Raw genomic sequence first — 20,395 nt, 5'->3', positions numbered from 1 at the left:
CAATTCTCACAGGGCCCTGTTCCGCGCTTAATGCGGCTCTGCCTCCCCCTCACAGAAACTGGGAGGTAGACTAGAGTTGATAGACACCTGGCTCGCCAACAGGGACAGAGTAAGACTCACAGGGGCCCCTAGGCTAATTATCTTTGAGGCCCCCCCCACTTTACCCATAATGAGCAGTCAGGTAACAGTTGGCCCAATGGTCAAGGCTCCAAGAACAGACAGAATCCAGGAATGCAAGTTTTGTACATTTATTTACCCATCACCAAAACCCATGAATTATGTACATAATTATCATGCTTAATAAACAGTTTCAAGTTAAATTTCCAGACACCCATTAGTTCACAAAACCGGGATTGCCAGCACTGCAGAGGAATGTAAATAAAACAGCGTGATCGTCTATTAACCAAATTAAACATTAGGACGCAGATCTGCGTCCTAGATTATTCTGGCAGCCCACGGTTTTATCTAATAGGACGCAGATCTGCATCCATGGCAGCTTATGTGTTAATTCAAACAAGGTTAAAGGTAGGGTAAGTGATTTTCTTTGGTTAAAATAAGTGTTAAATAGCTCTATATTCTGATAGTACTCATTGCTATAGAGTGTTTGTTCAGTAAAAGGAGTCTCCTTGTCTCTCCAGCTCTTTATAAAACAGAAAATGCATTTTTCCAATTTCATTTCCAATTTTATCCAATCAGGACAGAGAACTCAATCAGGATATAGATTAAACAAGTGAAATTGGAAGTGATGACACTAAGAAATGAGCAGACAAAATTGGAACTGGAACACTCTAAAAATGAAGCTTAAAAATGGGTACTTTCTCCTGATTGGCTGAGATTTTGACACCTACCGGTAAATGTATTTTCTGTTTATTAAAGATAGTACGGCGGCGTAGCACGAGAATCGTTCAATTTTGTGAAGAAAGCGCCAAATTTGGCAGAAGTGTTGATTGATATATGTTGAACAAAACTGGATATTGAGACATCACAAATTCTCACCCTGGTGGGCGTGGCAGCCATTTTTCAAAATGGCCACCAGCGGTTGATCAAATCCTCCTAGTTTTTGTCCTAGTAGGCTAAAATGTTGCGTGATGTATGTGAGTATGAAGGTGTGTGGGTGTGTTCATGCTAATTGCCTAAAAGGGGGCGTTGCAATGGGAGTGGCCTAAATAGCAGCAATATTTTGGGAGAATTGTTCGAATAGTGATACAAGCTGGAAATTTGGTACAAATCATCTTCAGAGATCACGCTTCTATTTAGAACCGGGCCACTCATAAATCAAAGATGGCAGCCATTTTTTTTTCAAGATGGCCGCCAACATTAGGCTGTTTTTGCATTTCTGCAAAAACAGCAGAAGTGAGGTTATTTGAGGTCAATCACCAAATAGCACTCCCATAGTATGTTTTTGAACATTTTCAAACAGGACTCAGTTACCATTTATAAACATCTAAATTAAAACATTTCAAAAACACGCCATACAACTGTGCTCACAGTCAAACTCAGGGACAAAATCTCATGACTTCTGAACATGTATTAATTTTTTCCCATCTAGTTCTGTGTCTTCCTCTGTGACTCCAGCCACCTGCATGTCGTCTCTGACCCCATCCTTAAACCTCCGCTTTGGCCTTTGGCCTTTCGTCAGTGCCACCATTTCAAAGCCATACAGCATCATGGCTGGTCCCCCTACCATCCTATACATCTTCCCTCTGACTGGTATCCTGTTACAAATAACTCCTGAATAAAGAAAAACATCACATGGATGCACCTGGGACGTATCATCAGTGTTGTAGCCTGGGGTCGATGGTGGTTTCGGGTCTCGCAACATACACCCTTGCCGAGGTGACCCGGCCGGGGCTGATCAAGCCCCCGACTTACATCCCAGTAGCTACCCACAGTCAGTCCTCTTAGGGCAAGACAGGGCCTCTCAGTCCGCGTATCCGGGACTACTCTGCCAGGACTCGGGGAGAGCAGAGGCTCTGGCACGTGGAGGGACTAGGCTCTGTGGATGGCCTCCTGGCCGGGCTCCTCACCTCACATCTCACCAGGTCCAGGACTTGAGTGTTGCACCAGACTCCCCTGTTCCAAACATTTCATTCTGGCGTGATGGTTCCTTGGGCCGTGGTGGTACTACAGGCTCCACTTGCGGCTTTCTTGAATAGCCCTCCCTAAAGGCCTCACTGTGGTTTTGTTGGTCTTCTTCCTCACGGAAGACACAGGCTAGGGCGCTAACCCATACTGCTCCCGGATGGTGTCTACATTCCGGCTGTCAACCGTCTCTGCATTGGTCACCAAACTATTCCTGTCACATAGTCTATTCCTATGAGCCACTATAAATAGAATAACACTGACACTTTCCTCCATCCGTTCCCTCAACGTACTCCTTCCATCTTCTCAACACACTGTCTTCGGTTGCTAGAACATTTCCATCCATCCTTCATCACCTTAACCTCTTGCTCATCCTTCCCATCTCAGTTCCTGTCTAGACAATCGGTGCAGGTCCTTTTCTCCCTCCTTGGTGTCCAACCTTTCATACAACTTCTCATACTCTTTTCCTTAACCCTCACCACCTTTCTCTCCGCCTTACCCCTCATCTCTTTGTACTCCTCCCTACTTTCTTCATCCCTCTGGCTGCCTTTCTTATCTCCTCCCTGAGCTCCACAGAGCATTGTTCTTTCTTCATCTTCACACCTACCATCAGCTCCCAGTACCAACCACAGGACTCAAGCCATGCTACTCGATACGCTGAGTTGGCACCTTCACCGTAAATGGTAACTCCTGTTCGAAAATGTTCAAAACATACTATGGGAGTGCTCTTTGGTGATTTGGTAATTTACCTCAAAGAAGTATAGGCAAAATTATGCAAAAATACAAAAACAGTCACATTTTGGCAGCCATATTGAAAAAAATGGCTGCCATCTTTGATTTATGAGTTGCCCGGTTTCCTAAATCGAAGTATGATCTCCAAAGATGATTTGTACCAAATTCCTCGCTTGTATCACCATTTTAACAATTCTCCCAAAATATTGCTGTTAACTAGGCCACTCCCATTGGAACGACCCCTTTTAGGCAATTAGCATGAACACACCCACACACCTTCATATTCACATACTTGAGCAAGATTTCAGCCTACTAGGACAAAAACTAGGAAGATTTGATCAACTGCTGGTGGCCATTTTGAAAAATGGCTGCCACGCCCACCAGGGTGAGAATTTATGATGTCCCAATATCCAGTTTTGTTTCCAATATGTCAATCAACACTTCTGCCAAATTTGTCGCTTTCTTCGTAAAATTGAACGATTAGGCTGATTTCTCGTGCCACGCTGCCCCACTAAGAGCTGGAGAGACGGGGAGACTCCTGTTACTGAACAAACACTCTATAGCAATGATTACTATCAGAATATAGCGCTTTAACCTTTTAACAAAATACTTTTTGTTTTAACCAAAAAATATCACTTACCCTACCTTTAACTTAAAATCCATGAATTATGTACATAATTATCATGCTTAATAAACAGTTTCAAGTCATATTTCCAGACACCCATCACTTCACAAAACCGGGATTGCCAGCACTGCAGAGGAGGCAGGTGACCACAATCAACAGATAAAAACAGATGTTTAAAACCATTTAGTAGTCCCTTGTTATTTTACAATGCATTGAGGTACAGGTACAGATTATGAGACATGCAACCCTAAACGGACACTTCCTAAACGGACTGTAATTACATTACATTACAGTCATGGACTGAGTTATGGACTTCCTGAAATTAGACATAATGTAAACAAGTCATTACTTTGGTATCATAGAGAAGATATGCCCATCTGTGATGATGATAATTGTATGTGGCAAGTAAGTACACACTGAGGTCATACAGACAGCAGGTCATCAGGACATTCAACACATCAACATTCAAAACTAGTAACATGTAAAGTAGGGGTGTGCCGATACTGTATATATATGAAAATTGAATGGCGCAATCATTATCCAAATTCAGAATGTGACAAGCCAGAATGTGACAAGTTTTGCACATTTATTTACCTCCAAAAATCACCAATCTGTGCAAGATGATACGTACAGTGTAACCCAGGTAAAATTGAAAAATAAGACTGAGCCAAAACAAATAAGAAAATAAGGAAATACTTGAAGGCAAACTAAGAAAAATAACAACCCAAACACTTGAGACCAGAAGGCTATACTAAACCTTATAGTACAAAGACCCTGGCAGGGAAACCGGGTTTTGGTCTGCCTTCAGCCTTTCACTTCCGGTGGCGCGACTACTGTATGTTTTCATTCCCACTAACAATATTTCTACACGGAACACTAACACCACTTCTCCCAGAGAACATGGATCGTTTTGGTTATAAGCCCACTTGTTTCTATGATGAAAGAGCAAGTTGAAATGTGAATATCTTTCCGTGGTTTTGTCTGCTCCGCGGACGCTATTGTTAAATGAGTTTTCGGTTTGTTTCTAGTGGGGAAGGATCGACGGACGCGTGAATCCCGCCCACTACATTTGATTGGGTAAAGCGCGGCCTGCTTCCTTATCTGAAGGCACGCCCACTTGTAGGCCAGTGCGTACGCGATATGACGAACCCCCCCGACAGATTCAAACGCAGAGCAGAATCTGTTCTTGAGAGATTAGGTGAGACATGACACAAACAAATCAACACTAATTTTGGCATTCATTAATTCAAACAAGGTTAACTTAAAACCCATGAATTATGTACATAATTATCATGCTTAATAAACAGTTTCAAGTCATATTTCCAGACACCCATTACTTCACAAAACCGGGATTGCCAGCACTGCAGAGGAGACAGGTGACCACAATCAACAGATAAAAACAGATGTTTAAAACCATTTAGTAGTCCCTACTTATTTTACAATGCATTGAGGTACAGGTACAGATTATGAGACATGCAACCCTAAACGGACACTTCCTAAACGGACTGCGCGAAACCTGGCAACGTCATCTCCCATTGTTTGACACATAATGCACACAGTTTAGCGCGAGCCGTCGCACGCTCGCACGAACGCACGCACGCACGCACGCACGCACGCACGCACGCACGCACGCACAAAAGACATAATGTAAACAAGTCATTCCTTTGGTATCATAGAGAAGATATGCCCATCTGTGATGGGCGACAGCTGATAATTGTATTAGTGGCAAGTAAGTACACACTGAGGTAATACAGACAGCAGGTCATCGGGACATTCAACACATCAACATTCAAAAGTAGTAACATGTAAAGTAGGGGTGTGCCGATACTGTATATATATATAAAAATTGAATGGCGCAATCATTATCCAAATTCAGAATGTGACAAGGCAGAATGTGACAAGTTTTGTACAGGCAAACTAAGAAAAATAACAGTAAGAGAACAAGAAAAAGAACAAGAACAGAAGGCTATACTAAACCTTATAGTACAAAGGCAGCTCTCCCCGGGTGTTGTCTCCTTCCTAGCCCAAGCTCAACTGAACTCAACCTTTGGCAGCCTCCCTTTAATGCCAGGTGAGACATGACACAAACAAATCAACAATCATTTTGGCATTCATTAATTCAAACAAGGTTAACTTAAAACCCATGAATTATGTACATAATTATCATGCTTAATAAGCAGTTTCAAGTCAAATTTCCAGACACCCATTACTTCACAAAACCGGGATTGCCAGCACTGCAGAGGAGACAGCAATCATTATCCAAATTCAGAATGTGACATGGCAGACTATTATGTTTAGCTATTAGTTCATTAGATTACTATCCTACTACTGTAATTGACATGGCAACTTGACAACTTGCCACAGACTATTGATTAGAGCTCTGGCTAATACCTAGGCTTCTTTCCCCACCTTGATCAGTGATCAGACTCTCACTGGAGATGACCTCATCAGCTGACTGCTGACCTATCTCCCCAGCGTGTTGTCCACTCTCTTCGTAGTTACTCTGTGACTTCGGAACATCTTTGCTCTCAATCTGAGGAGAATGAAAAACAAATGTAACTCAACTTATAAGGGAACCAAGGCTGCATTCGTTTTTGTATGCCACTTGAATAGGTATGCTTTAATTACCAAAATCAGTTCCAACACAAACGTTTACCCATGCCTGTTCAAACACTGTTACTGTTGCGAACCACTGATATAATAGTAACTGTTAAGATTTAGAAGACATTTGTAGAATCCCCAGAAGCAAAGATTTAAAAAATGTTCGCTTTAAAAACATATATATTCAAAGATTTGCACACATTTTCATGATTAACAAAAAAAAGGGGATGGGGGGGACAGTAAGCCATGTAGGTAGGACCACAGGTTCACACTCACACACTAAGAGGGAGGAGGGGTCAGGCAGGCTCATGCTCCTACGCTACACCTGCACACACACACACACACACACACACACACACACACACACACACACACACACACACACACACACACACACACACACACACACACACACACACACACACACTAGGGGTGTGCCGATATATCTTCCACGATATATATCGCAATATGTTTTCGTGACGATATGTATCGCTTTGGGAAAAAAAAATATCGTTTTGAAAAAAAAAGAGATGTTTTTGGTTACCTGCAGAGCGACCGTATTCTCGTCTGTGGCTTTCCTCATCGTGCAGGCTTTTCCTCTTCTACCGAAATAACGGAAGACGCTGATAAAGATGGTGGCCAGACTGGCCACAGCAAACCCCAATGCTGTTCCTGCAACCACAACCCAAGGATCTCCATTTCCATATCGCACTGTCAGGATTACAAATTTAAGTTGACGATTAGCAAAAGTCACAAATTGCACAGAGCAAACAACTTAGATATACAAAGACATTATTGACATATTTAATAATTTTATACATGTAAAATAGCAGAAATAGCTGATCTACAAGCTTACAACGCGTCATGAAGTGACATGCAAACTTGTAGATCTGCTATTTCTGCTTTTTTAATATTTCAAAATGCATGAACATTTTTCAACATGGAAACGATTATGACGATTATGCAAACATAATTGCGATTAGACGATTATGTAAAAATTGTGACAGGCCTACCTCCGACATTAGCTCCCAGTCCGCCAGCACCAAGATGAGCAGAAAGCACTGCAATGATGCATGAGCGACTGTCTTTTTTATATTGTTTCAGTGTCTTACACTTCGGTTCCTTTTAAGAAGGATCAAGGACAAGCTTATTTAGTTGTGCATTTGATCTAAACTTGACAGACATGATAATGATAAAAACTAAAGATAGACTAAGCACATATAACTTGCATCAAGAACTACAGCTTTCACAGTGATTAGCATGTTACTTATAGACGGGTTTCCTGTTTGTAAACATGAGAGGATATGCGCACGCAGTGGAGGGGTGAGCCTATAGAGGGCGCTATTACCCGCAGCAGCTCTGATCAAATCTACATTCATAAAAGAAATGGTCTTCACCGGGTTAAAGGAAAGTAGATTAAATTATGCAGTTTGTAATATCTTGTTTACTCAATAAAAATGATTTGTCGGAAGTTGGATCTGTTCGTCTTTTATTTGTATACAATAGCAGCATTATGCCTATTATGCCTATAATAGCAGCATTATGCCTATCTAACTCACGAACACAACAACAGAGTGAAGGGTGCTTCCGGGTTCGTTCTACCCCAGGCATGCGCAGATTGCGCACTCTGCTCTGTGATGACGTTGCGCGGAAACCCATCTATAGCACCCCTCAGTCACAGTACATTGTTTAGGGAACGCTAAGCCTCTCCTGTACAGGCAACATGCATGTTGCCCGGCATGCATAGCTGAGGAAGAATGGGATCAAAGATGGCACAGCACTCTGTTGCAGAGGGGAGCGGATGCAAACATGTATGCACACACACACACACACACACACACACACACACACACACACACACACACACACACACACACACACACACACACACACACACACACACACAGGCTGACTCAGCGCAGTACCTGCGGGGTTACAGGGAGAGCGACCATATCCTCGTCTGTGGCTTCCCTCATCGTGTAGGCTTTTCCTAATCTATGGAAAACGTAGAAGTGATGGATCCAGATGGCGGCCGTTGAAGAAACCATCAATGCTACCCCAACCAGCGGAGCCCAATCACTTTCAAAGCCCTCTGTCACAATTACAAATTTAAGTTTAAGACGATTAACAATCGTCTTAAATCACAAATTGCACAGAGCAGATATGACAAACAACTTAGATATACAAAGAAATTATTGACATTTTATTTTTTGTAAAAATAGCATAAATAGCTGATCTACAAGCTTGTCACGAAGTGACACATTATAAACTTGTAGATCTGCTATTTCTATTTATTTTTTTAATATTTCAAAATTTGTGAAAAACTTTCAACATGGAAACGATTATAACGATTATGCAAAAATAATTGCGAAGATTATGTCATAATTGTGACAGGCCTACTTGTGAACGTAAATCCCAGTCCGGCAGCACCGACTAGAGTAGCAAGCACTGCAAAGATGTTTAGAATCTCCTGATAGTCCATCACCACCATCGGTTCCTTTTATGAATGATGAGCTTAATTAGTTGTGCATTTGATCTAAACTTGACAGACATGATTATGAGATTATGATTAAAAACTAAAGATAGACTAAGCACACATCCATAGTTTAGTATTGTTTCAATGGAAAAATAAAATACATGGGTCGATAATGGGTGGACTTCGATTACACTGTGATGACCTTACTTCCTGTATAAATACACCTGAATCTTGTCAGATCCTCAGCTAATAAAGCGGGGGACGTCCTGTATAATGCTGATTGCATGGCTCTGATCTAATAAACTCTATTCATCTTGATTACAAAGTCGTGGTCTGTCGATTAATTTAATTAATAGTTAATAACAGCAGACATTATGCCCCAATAGCCACAGATCTGAACAAACATTGCTCTCACCTTTTTGATCTCCATTTTCTCAGAGTTCCGGAGTCTTGTCTCTTCATTGACATGGACCAGGGTGTGTCCCTGCAGTGCTGGGACGGTGTGGTGACGCTCAACATGATTCTCGACAGGAATATCGCAATCTCCAGGTGCAGCCTGTGGCGGAGTGGGACAGGCTGGAAAATAGACTGTGCCATGGTCACAGTCTATTAGACTGGCAGTCAGTAGATTGGAGCTGAACTCACTGGGGAGAGGAGGGTGAAGAGAGTGTGTTAGAGAGAACATGATATGGAGTAAGAGGGAAAGCCAGAAACATTAGTCTACTATAACCAAGCCCCCAGAACCCAGGGGTTTCATTGAAGCGGAATGGACATGCTGGCCATTTGAGGTACTGCAGATGGGGTCAATGTCGGCGGTGACGGTGGTAGACGGTGCTCGTTCATGAGTCAAGCCCTGGCGCACTCACGAATAAACTCAATGACTCGCCCACCACATTTCCAACTCGGAAGAAGTAGTGAGGCTGTTAAGCAAACCAATTGTGCATTTTATGATAGAAGCATGAAACTTTCAGGATATCATCTACATACCCCAAGGTTTGATTTCAGATGTGGAAGCACTTTCAGATTGACCTCTGGTGACCTTGAGTGGTCATTGACCTCAGAATTGCATTTTTGCCACTTTTTGCCCCATTATTCTCCATTATAATAATATATATGCTTGTTAAAATTACTTTTTTGTTCTAATAAATGAAAAATGAAACCTAATAGTCACTCTACAGAAATGGTGGTTACTACTATTATGATAGTTCTGTTATGACATTGTTATGACATTAAAAACATCTAGGAGAGAGAGATCAGCGGTAAAATAAAGACAAATAAAAACAACATTGGTAAGAAAGTGCTAATGCATTCAAAGTGCAATATACAGTAGGTACAATGCTATTCAAAGGTGCTATTCATCTCATTTTGGTTTTGGGGGCAGTATATGGTGAGCGTTCAGGGTTCTGATGGTTTGGGGGAAGAAACTGTTGGACTGCGTGCTGGTGCTTGTCCCGATGCTCTTAAACCTCCTACCAGATGGCAGGAGTTCAAGGATATGGTGGGAGATAATATGGTACTATTTCTGTCAGAAACCTGTCTACCAGTGACATCGATGGGGAATCCAAGCTAATATAAACGGTAGGATTTATATTCCTAGAAGGTTTGCATGCTATAATAGAAGCCATTGTTCTCGCATTAATAAAAAATCACACCCAGTGTGAAGTGGGCGGTGTGTGGTCATCACAACATGACTCACTTCAAAAAAAGGATATAATGACTTTTTTTAAAGTCCATACTGCTATTCATAGGGCTGCACATGTGTCATGTGTTTCGCTAGCCAATCACAGTCCTGAATTTGCAAAGTCAGCCAATCACATTACAGTTAGTGGTGATGACACTAGCTGTAATGTGATTGGCTGACTTTGCAAAAGTATCGATTTGCATTAACAATGGAAGGGTTAGGGGGTATACAAATCTTTTGGTCGGTGTCCAAAACTCACTTATAGGGGGCGGCTACACCGCCCCAAAAATAAAATGAAAGAATTGAAATCTTGTTTGAAATGGCCAAACCTGCCTACTGATGATGTCACTGGTAGGCAACCAAAATGGTACCATAATGAGCATGAGTGAGTACACTTAGAATCATAATCTCACACTCAATGGTCTTTTTCACTCTCTTCATCATCTCTCTCCTTACAACCTCCAGCCTCCTCATCTTTGTTGTCTTCATCTTAGACCATGGCAAAATTCAGACTTCTGCTTCAGTAATGCTGCTCAAGTGGTCAGACATGAGGTCAGGGGGTACTTAGGGATTAAGGGTCGTGCTTATATACACCCGACACATTGTCAGGGCTGGGAATCGAACTTGGGACCATCTGTTTCCCAGGTGGCCTCTTTACCCATTCAGCTATGGCCCTCCTTCTTGTGAATGGGCTGTAGTGGACCTCACCTCCTTCACAATTACATACATAGTCAGTCTTACAGAATGGTATCTGCAGTTTATTTTGCTGCGTGCCTTCAATGCTCTGTAGCTGCAGCTGGAGCCATTGCCAGGGAGTAAACAGCAGGCATGACAGCCCCTCCTTTAGCAACCTCCCACCCGAATGTAGTGATGTCTCTTTCCGCTGCAAGTGGCTCGCTCTGATCTGCAGCCTTCCACAACATGACCTGCAGTTGAACATGCAGTATACTGTGTGCAGAATCATATTCGTATGTCAATATAATGCGAAGAAGAACTCTGCACCAGTATCTTTTAGGTCACTGTGCGTGGCATCAAGTTCCCCAAGCATTGTATTGAGACTAGTCATGGTACTTTCTACAAGTACTTTAAGCATATACCTGGCCTTTCTCACAGGATAGGAGACAGTATCACATCCTAACAGGTTCTTGGAGGAGGACAACCACAAGCATCCGATAAGCACAGTGTATTTTGTCCAGGATTTATCATTGAGAATGAAGCCACCGCAAGCAATGCTTTTATCCCAGAAATGTTCATCAATGTTCCACTGCAACCAAGGAATGACATCAGAGTGCCAGTGGGCATCATGCCGGGATGGATGATGGTAAATGGACTGCATTTAAATAGCGCCTATAGTCTTCCTGACTCTTCAAAGAACTTTACAATGTACTTCATATTCACCCATACATTCACACACCGATGGTAGAGGAAACATACAATACCCTTACCTGCTCATTGGGATCAGTGTCTTGCTCAAAGACAGGAGGAGCCAGGGATGGAACCTGGAACCTTCGGATTCCAAGAGGCTGCTCTACCTTATGAGCCACTGCCACCCCGCATGATGCCAGACTTATATCGCACTTCCAGTCACTCAAATGGGTTTTATATCAAATACTCACTCGATGTCTCGCCTATGGGAGAGCGCCCTCCGGCGTGATCACACAGAAGTACACCTTCATAAACTTCCAGACAATTCTATTGGCTGGACTGACCTCCCTCTGACTGGAGGTCCCGCCCTCATCCTATATCAGTCAGTGGAGGGTAATTTTCCCTAATTCAGTTTCTCTTCTCGTTCGCGATCGAGGAAGCACCTTCTCAGTCCACCTTATGAAGTCAGTACGGCGAAAGTCTCAACAGGACAGGATAATATCCCGGACCGCGAGGCGCTACTGATGGTAGGTGTTGACTTCCTTTACAAAACCTGTGATAATATCGCAAGGTTCTCCCTAGAGGAACATAACATGTTCCCTCGTTTTTCTAGCTTAAGTTGCTAATGTGTAGTATAGTTTACTACTTCTCAGCCTAGCAGCAGGTTGCCAGAGGGAGAGCCCTGAGCTCTCCTCAGCCCCACAGACTGCTAGCCACAGTTAGCCACGAGCTAGCTAGGGGAAAAACAAACATGTGAGCATAGTCCGCTCAACCCCTGTGCTTTTGTTTTTCCCTCCTCCCTGTTCTGTTCCCTAAAGCTTAAGACGCTTAACGTGAACGTGGCCTCCACAACTCTGAGGAGCAGGACCGGGTCCAAGAGCCCTGGTCCCGCAGAAAAGAGTGCGGGACGCCACCGTGCGGGCTACCATGCTAACACAGGGTAAACACGACATCTTAACATCGTGTTTTTCTCCAGGGTGACTTCTCACCCACAAGCTAACACCGAGTAAACACACCAGCGTCGTCCGCTCTTAGTGTGCTTTCTCCGGGTCAGCTCTGCACGCCACCAGCTAGCGCCATAAGATACCAGCTAGTTTTTAGCATGTTGTCACCAGTGAGCTTAATAAACTCCCACTAACAACACGTTTGGCAAGCTATAGCAAACACGACAGCATCCCTGCTTTACATCGTGGTTTTTCTCCGAGGTGGTTCTTAGCCAAGAGCTAAAACACTGAACAAACACACCAGCGTTTACACTCTTAAATGTGTCTTTTCTCTGACCAGCTTAATACGCTACCAGCTAGCTTAGTGCGTTGCCATCGGTGAAGCTTAACAAGCTCCTACCAGCAACACGTTACACACTGCGTGCTGACACAGAGTAAACACGACAGCATAACCTGCTTCACATCGTGTTTTCTCTCAGAGGTGGTTTTAGCCACGAGCTAAACACCGGGCAAACACACCAGCGTCGTCCGCTCCTACTGTATTCCTTCAGAGACAGCCCTGTACGCCACCAGCTAGCATAATATGCTACCGGCTTGCTTAGCACATTGTCATCGGTAAGCTTAGAGCTCCCACTAGCAACACGCTTTGCACACAACGTGCTATCACTGAGTAAAACATGACAGCATCACTGCTCCACATCATGTTTTTGTCTCTAAGGTGGCCTCGTAGCCACAAGCTAAAACCGAGCAAACACACTAGCGTTAAACGCTCCTAGTGTTTCTATTTCAGCTCTGCAAGCCACCAGCTAGCATCATAAACTACCAGCTGGGCAGGCTACAGTTAGCTACACGCTAACACCGACATCGTGTTGTTTCTCTGGGACAATAAAAGCTTAGAAAGTTTTTTCTCCCATACACGACTCCCCTGTTTACAGACCTTGCCACAAACAGGCTCCACGCGTGTTGTGAACAATGACCGCTGCAGTCCAGCAACGAAGGGACCCCTGTCCCTCGAAAGAGTGCGGGGTCTGCGGGAATAGAATGTCGGGTCACGACGAACACAACTCATGTGTTATTTGCCTGGGACCAACACACGCAGCCCGAGGGCCGTGTGAGGAAGGTCCGTTCCGCATAAAGCATGCGGACTGACTGAACCTAGGTTCGTCAGAAAAGCGGGCCAAACATTTCCAGTCCCTTCTACACCAAGTTAGGAAGAGGACACGGACGAGGCCCAAAAGTTACTCCAGGGTACAGAATATGTCCCCTATAACCAGGTCATTGAGCAGGCGACTGGCCAGTAAAACGAGCCTCTCCCCATGACTCATACTCGACCTTGAGTTGCCAGCGGCGTAGCCTATAGCCACAAGCCGCAGCCAGTATGGGAGAACGGTTTCAATGCCTACTCCCGTCGGCAACCAGCACTGGGACAACAGTTGATGTGTCCTGGGCTGAGCCCTACTCTTCCGCTACCCGTGGAAGAAGGGGTTGCCACACACCTCACGTCAGAAGCCACGGCTCTGACACGAGAGCCCAAATCCATTGCGAAGCACGCGTCGCCTAAATGGCAGGCGTTCTTGCTTGCAGTTTACAGGCCAGGAGGAGCACCCTAGCCAGCCAGAGGCAGGCCTCGGGTAGCTACTCTACAAGAGTGAAATACAGAAAGGAGAGGGACATGGCTGGGACTATGTCAGGAGGAGACGGTGGACACCGCCTCCCCCTCTCTCTCTGGTGGTCCTGGAGTTCTGGTGGCAGGGCGGGGCGAACACGCTCCACCGCCCGATGGAAAGGAGAATGACTTTACACACTATACATTATGTGGATAATGTTGTGTGAATATAAACATGAGTTACGACTGTAACCCCGGTTCGCTGATACTATGACCAAGATGTCTCCTTGGCAAGCCATCGGAGTGGTTATTAGAAATTGAACCCTCTCTACCTGTTTCTCCAATAAAATTCAAACCGTTACAGCCTGAATTTTAGGAGCACGGCAAAAAGAAATGAAACAGGACAAAACCAGAACATAAGGGACGCATGCTCGCTACCACAGAGGTCTCACAGACACTTCAGGGTAGCGGGGCGAATGCTCGCCATGAAGAGAGGACGATTACGCCCTGTCCCCAAGGGAACGGCTCACGGTCGACTCTGTTCAACCACTATATGGCGCCACGGCACCACAATCGAGCCTAACCAGTGTTGTAGGAACCCCACTGTATGATATCGGAATGGATAAGGTGCAACACACCACAGTAGGTGCTGCACTCTATATCCAGGGATGTATGCTACAGTTCGCCTCGAAACCTCCTAGTGGAAGCGAACTTCTCTTAAGCAGGGGACAGGCGGGCGACTTTCTACAGGAAGATAATTCTCCCTGTTAGGAAAACGAACTGTACAGGAAATACCCAGAGACCAAGCTAACAGTGGGCTCTACTCGTGCTATTCCTGGTTAAAAAGAAGGGGGGGGGGGGCTGCGTCCGATACTGGACCTAAGAGCCCTCAATCAGTATCTAAAGGTGTTCAAATTCAGGATGTTATCAAATCCGTCTCTCCGCATGGTGCGTCAGAGAGACATCGATAGCCCTAAAAGACGCCTATTTTTATGCTCCTTTTACCCACCACACACAAATCTCTGTTGTTAGGGTTCTGAGGTTAAAATTACGAATACACGGTGCACCGTTTGTAACGTCCTCAGCCCCAGAGTATTAGTCGAAATTCACGCAGGTTGCGATTGGCCCTCTGAGGAGAGAAGGCACTCGCATAGCGTCTTATATAAGATGATGGGCTGCTACAAGCCTACTCAAGGATCAGCGGCAAGGCAGCATACTCAGAAAGTGGTGTCTCACCTACTGAAATCAAGTTTTCAGGGTCAACTGCGTGTTGGTGCCTGCACAAACAGCGAATTTCATAGGCAGGACTCTGAACTCACTATTGTTCAAAGCCAGCCCGCCACTGAAAAGGATCAGTCCTTTTTGTCCTGCCTGGCACAATTTTGCACGGGCCGGAGGGTCTCCTTCAAAATGTGCATGAGAATGTCAGGTATGATGGCCTCAGCCGTATCGCTAAGACGGCTGGGCAGTTGCGGTCGTGTGTTGGTCACAGAGGAATGTGTGACAGCGCTGTGTCGCTGGAGGAATCTGTGATTCCTCTCAGACGACTGGTCTCTGCACCCGGAGATACCAGGACGGATCTGGGATCGTTTGATCGCCCCCTGGTGGATCTTTTTGCCTCACTGGAAGACACGGGATGTCCGTTGTTCTTCTCAGTGGAGGGTGCGGTGCCTCTGGGTCGAAATGCACTAGTGCACAAATGGCTCAGAACTCTTTTTACGTTTTCCTCCGCTGTCCCTGTTAGCTCCCACACTCGTGAGAGTGAGGGACCAGGGGCTGATGGTGATACTGGTGGCCCCAGAATGGGGTCACTGGGTGTCAGTCGAACCTGTCCTGTACGACCGCTCGTGGCTGCTTCCGTTACGCAGAAACATGCTAACGCTAGCGGGGGACGAGTTAATTTGTCCCTGACCAGAACATCTGACTCTCTGGGCTCAGCCCATGAGGGGATGAATCTGGGTACAGAGGGGTTACCCCAGAACGGTTTGAGATGAGGTGCGAGAAATCGCACCCTATATAGGCGTCTCGCACTGTGCCGTTCCAAACCCATGTCCATTAAGTCCTTCTGCAGGACTTAGAGGCAGAGCCTTTTCCACAATAAAAGTCTACTTGCCGGCTATCTCAGCCTGCCGTATTGCTTGAGGCCGAGACGGTGGGTCAACACTGCCTGATTTGTCGGTTCATGAAGGGACCAAACGTCTCTTCCCGAGTCATAGTCCCCGGTGTCACCCTGGGATTTGAGCCAGGTGTTGGACTCCTTGTCTCGGCCACCTTCGAGCCTCTGTGTCAGATTGACAGAACAACTGTCAATCAAGACTGTGTTACTGATGGCTTCAGTGACTACTGTAGAGCTCAGTGATCTTCATGTACTGTCAGTACACGGGGAGTGTACACAGTTCAAGGAAGGGACTACAAGGGTGGTTGTCAGACCCAGACCTGGGTGTGGGCTAAAGAACCCCTTGGTACCAAGTGTCCTTGTGACCTTTTGATGCGTTTCATCCGCCTCCTTTCGCCTCATGAGAGGATGAAAGGTTACATTGCCTTTGTCTGGTTCGGGCTTTGGAAATGTGCATTGGCAGATATAAGGCTTTGAGAAAGTCAGATCAGCTATTTGTGTCATGGGCTCCACGGATAGTGGGCTAGCCCATTGCATAACAGACACTTTCCCACTGGATTTTAGAGGCTATTCAGTTAGCCTATTACGGTGGTGGGATGCTGCCCCAGTGGGACTGTGGGCACATTCTACAAGGGAAATAGCGACATCATGGGCCCTCTTCGGGGGGGGTCTCCATTTGGGATGTCTGCAGTGTGGCATGTTGGGCTAAGGCCTTGACATTTGCCAGGTTCTACAGTTTGGACGTAACCTCAGCCCCTGTGGCGCATACGGTCCATAGTGTAGCTTCCAGACGGGGGTCAGGCCCCTAGGCTGGTTATTCTGGACTTCAAGATAACAATCAGGGAGTGTATTATATCTCCCATAGGCGAGACATCGAGTGAGTATTTGATATAAAACTATAGGTTACTGGACGTAACCCTGGTTTTATGATAATATGAGCGAGATGTCTCGAAAGACACCCTTCTTGTTTACGAACGAGAAGAGAAAGGTTATCTTGAATTAGGGAAAATGACCCTCCACTGACTGATATAGGATGAGGGCGGGACCTCCAGTCAGAGGGAGGTCAGTCCAGCCAATAGAATTGTCTGGAAGTTTATGAAGGTGTACTTCTGTGTGATCACGCCGGAGGGCGCTCTCCCATAGGCGAGACATCTCGCTCGTATTATCATAAAACCGGGGTTACGTCCAGTAACCTATAGTTATACATGTCATGACATAGAGCTCGAGGTCCAGTGTGGGGTTCATACTTAATGGCAAAGCTCTTCAGTGATTTCTCAAGGTGTACAAGGGTTGTGAGCACAGGATCCGGGTGAGAAGGTGGAGAATCGATACATGGACATGCATCCAGATAAATTGCTTTTTTTTTTGCAAGAGATTAATTTCTGGTCTTTCAAAAATAGACTTAGTCTCTTATAGCACCTTTCTAAATTGGCTACAAGCTAAAACATGACTATTTCCTGGTTTGGGGCCTAATTATTACATACTTTATGCAAATTATGCAAATGAGGAAAGGTTGCATGACTTCACCATGATAATAGATGAATTTCTGGCCATCACAAAAATGGACTTTGACTCTTAAGTCACCTTTCTAAGTTAACTGGATGCAAAATGTTAGTGATTTCCAGGTAATTAGCTCATTAAGCGATTCATTTGCTGAGTATGCCTTATTACTGAAATTGCCCAATATGCAACTTTTAGGAATCAAGCTTAAACTCTTCTGCTAAGCCTAGATGACATTTTAATCATAAAGGTTTACAGAAAACAGCATTTCTGGGTTTAACATGGGCCTTATGGGGGTTTCCAACATGGTTTGACAGCCCAAAATGTGTACAGCCTCTGACAAGTTTCCGAGGTCAATTCAGAAATGCTTCCACGTCTGAAAACAAACTTCATGATATATAGAAACACTGTAGGAAGTGTCATGCTTCTTTCATAAAATGCACAATACCTTCCATATGAGATCTGCCCCACTAGAACCCTGAACGCTCACCATACTGCCCCCAAAACCAACATGAGATGAATAGCACCTTTGTATAGCATTGTACCTATATTGCACTTTAGAATGCATTAGTACGTTCTTACCAATGTTGTTTTTCTTTATTTTGCTGCTGCTCTCTCACTAATAGATGTTTTAATGTCATAACAATGTCTTAACAGAACTATCATAATAGTAATAATCACCATTTCTGTGGAGTGACTATTAGGTTTCATTTTTCATTTATTAGAACAAAAAAGTAATTTTAACAAGCATAATATTATTATAATGGAGAATAATGGGGCAAAAAGTGGCAAAAATGCTGCTCAACTGCTCAAGGTCACCAGAGGTCAATCTGAAAGTGCTTCCACGTCTGAAATCAAACCTTGGGGTATGTAGATGATATCCTGAAAGTTTCATGCTTCTATCATAAAATGCACAATACCTTCCATATAATGAGCTTAACAGCTGTACTAAAGGGGTGAATTCGCTTCATGCGCTGGGTGAGCAACTCAATGCAAGTGGATGGGATATCCGGTGCCCTCTCTATTATTTTTTAACTCTATGACTATAGTCTATAACGTTCTAAACTCTGGTGATCAAGCTTCCTCACCTCAGTCCTCTGATGCTCTTGGGTTGAGCCATTGGCTTGTCACTCTTCATGGACACACAGCTGAGAAAGGGACAGTCTGAGCTTTGCTTCTGGATCCTGAAAACCATATAGCTACATGTTAACTCATCTTGTCTCTACAAAGCCGATCAACATCATAAAGTATGTTCTTAACTAATGAACAACTACTATATTATAAATATTATCAATATTGTCATTATTCATTGTTTAAAGAGATTGTAGGCAAGTTCAGAGATAAACAAAGAAAAAAACACCGCCCCTCCAGCAGTTCGTTTCCCCGACCACCAGGGGGTGACGCAGGGGGGACTTTGAAACGGGCAATACCGAAAATAGGTTGCTTTATTTGGATACAATGTGCGGAACTGCCCGCCCCTGCCGGTTCTCTGAATTTTTATTTTTAAATAGGCTCTTTCATGATAAATTGACCACATATATGAAGTTAAACAACTAAATTCTATCCAAACGCTACCTTATAAGTAAATTCTACCTCAAAAAAGAAGTTTGAGAGCGTTTTAAAACCGAAAGTAAAAAGTTGACACGGACGCGCACGGACGCGCACATGCGTGCGTTAATTTACGTCCCGACAAACATAACATAAACAGTATAGGGAAAATACGGATTTCAGAAAGAGGACTGTGTTTCAATGCAGGAAAACACCCCAGCATCATTATATAGTGGCTGATAGAGGGGAAAAAATGCAAAATATATATATATAAATATTTTTCAAATTTAGGCTTAATGTTGCCTACTATACCTTTAAATCACATCAGCCATCTAGTTTGTAAAACCTGAGGTAGGTTCTCCTTTGAAGTTTTAAAGTCACTTTTCATGGACACATAGTTTGTTACAGGAGACCTGCACCTAATGGAATCAAACTGATGCAAACTGAAACCAAACACAGATTTATACAACCAAAGCATCATCATCATCATTATATAGCTGGAAGGGAATTCATAAAAATCATGAACTTGGTGACAAGTCTTTCATTTTTGGCATGGTGTATGGGCATAAGGTTTTCAAAAACCATCGCAAGCGAGTTAGGCTCGCCCCCTAGCGGTCTGTTAGATCTGGCTGCTTATTTCGTTAACAAATTTGGCAACACTGCCTGCGTGTAACTTTCACTTTTAGCTAAGTAATTGTGACAGGGTCAAAGCAGGGGGGTGAAACCAAATTGTAACATTTTTTATTGATGATGAAAAACCTGTATTACGCACTTAAAAACATCATTCTCTTAACTATATTTCTGCACTGCATGTTTTATGGTTGACAATGTATTTCCCCCCGGTCCCCGAGCCACTTGACATTGGACTCCCCTATAGGCTGTGTGACATTGGCCTTGTGACAGCGGACGGCCAATGTCCCCAGGTCACGCTGGTGGCAGAGCGAATGAGGGCGGAGTAGGGTGTGGCCCACCTTATTCAAAAGTGAGCGCGAGCCACTTGGACAGCAGAGAGACAGGCATACAGGGCAGTGTGGAAGTGACAGCCAGAAGGGACGGTTGTGCACAGGAGGAGCAGACATACCACGGAGCAGAGGTGGGGAATACAGTGATCGCGGCACG

The 20,395-nt window shown here is 44.4% G+C and overlaps 1 protein-coding gene across 4 annotated transcripts; it reads right to left on the bottom strand.

The window, feature by feature from the left end:
• Positions 1-347: 347 nt before the first annotated feature.
• LOC311058800 (uncharacterized protein) lies at positions 348-20,123 on the bottom strand. 4 transcript variants are annotated; one of them, XM_084076309.1, is made up of 8 exons: positions 18,817-20,123; positions 8,932-9,160; positions 8,441-8,537; positions 7,966-8,132; positions 7,054-7,162; positions 6,585-6,751; positions 5,849-5,972; positions 348-5,673 (listed from the first exon to the last, which is right to left on the bottom strand). In XM_084076309.1, exons 1-8 carry the CDS (start codon positions 18,921-18,923, stop codon positions 5,651-5,653), a joined length of 1,023 nt encoding a protein of 340 aa, XP_083932435.1. In that variant the 5' UTR covers positions 18,924-20,123; the 3' UTR covers positions 348-5,650. The 4 variants fall into 4 exon arrangements, with proteins under 4 accessions (XP_083932435.1, XP_083932434.1, XP_083932436.1 ...); XM_084076308.1 differs by having other exon boundaries at positions 348-5,498; XM_084076310.1 differs by having other exon boundaries at positions 348-5,972; positions 18,817-18,912; positions 19,589-20,123.
• Between the last annotated feature and the right edge of the window lie 272 nt (positions 20,124-20,395).

Source organism: Gymnoscopelus microlampas (genome assembly GCF_963454915.1).
Source record: "Gymnoscopelus microlampas genome assembly, chromosome: 13".
NCBI classification, from domain to species: domain Eukaryota; kingdom Metazoa; phylum Chordata; class Actinopteri; order Myctophiformes; family Myctophidae; genus Gymnoscopelus; species Gymnoscopelus microlampas.
This window is presented reverse-complemented; position numbering and strand designations above follow the sequence as displayed.

Coding starts and splice junctions, on each gene's coding strand:
- LOC311058800 (XM_084076307.1), bottom strand. CDS start 18,923: ATGGTTTTCAGGATCCAGAAGCAAAGCTCAGACTGTCCCTTTCTCAGC. Junction 8,133..8,440: donor ACTGGGATTTACGTTCACAA/GTAGGCCTGTCA, acceptor TAATTGTGACAG/AGGGCTTTGAAAGTGATTGG. Junction 5,973..6,584: donor AGAATACGGTCGCTCTGCAG/GTAACCAAAAAC, acceptor CATTCTCCTCAG/ATTGAGAGCAAAGATGTTCC.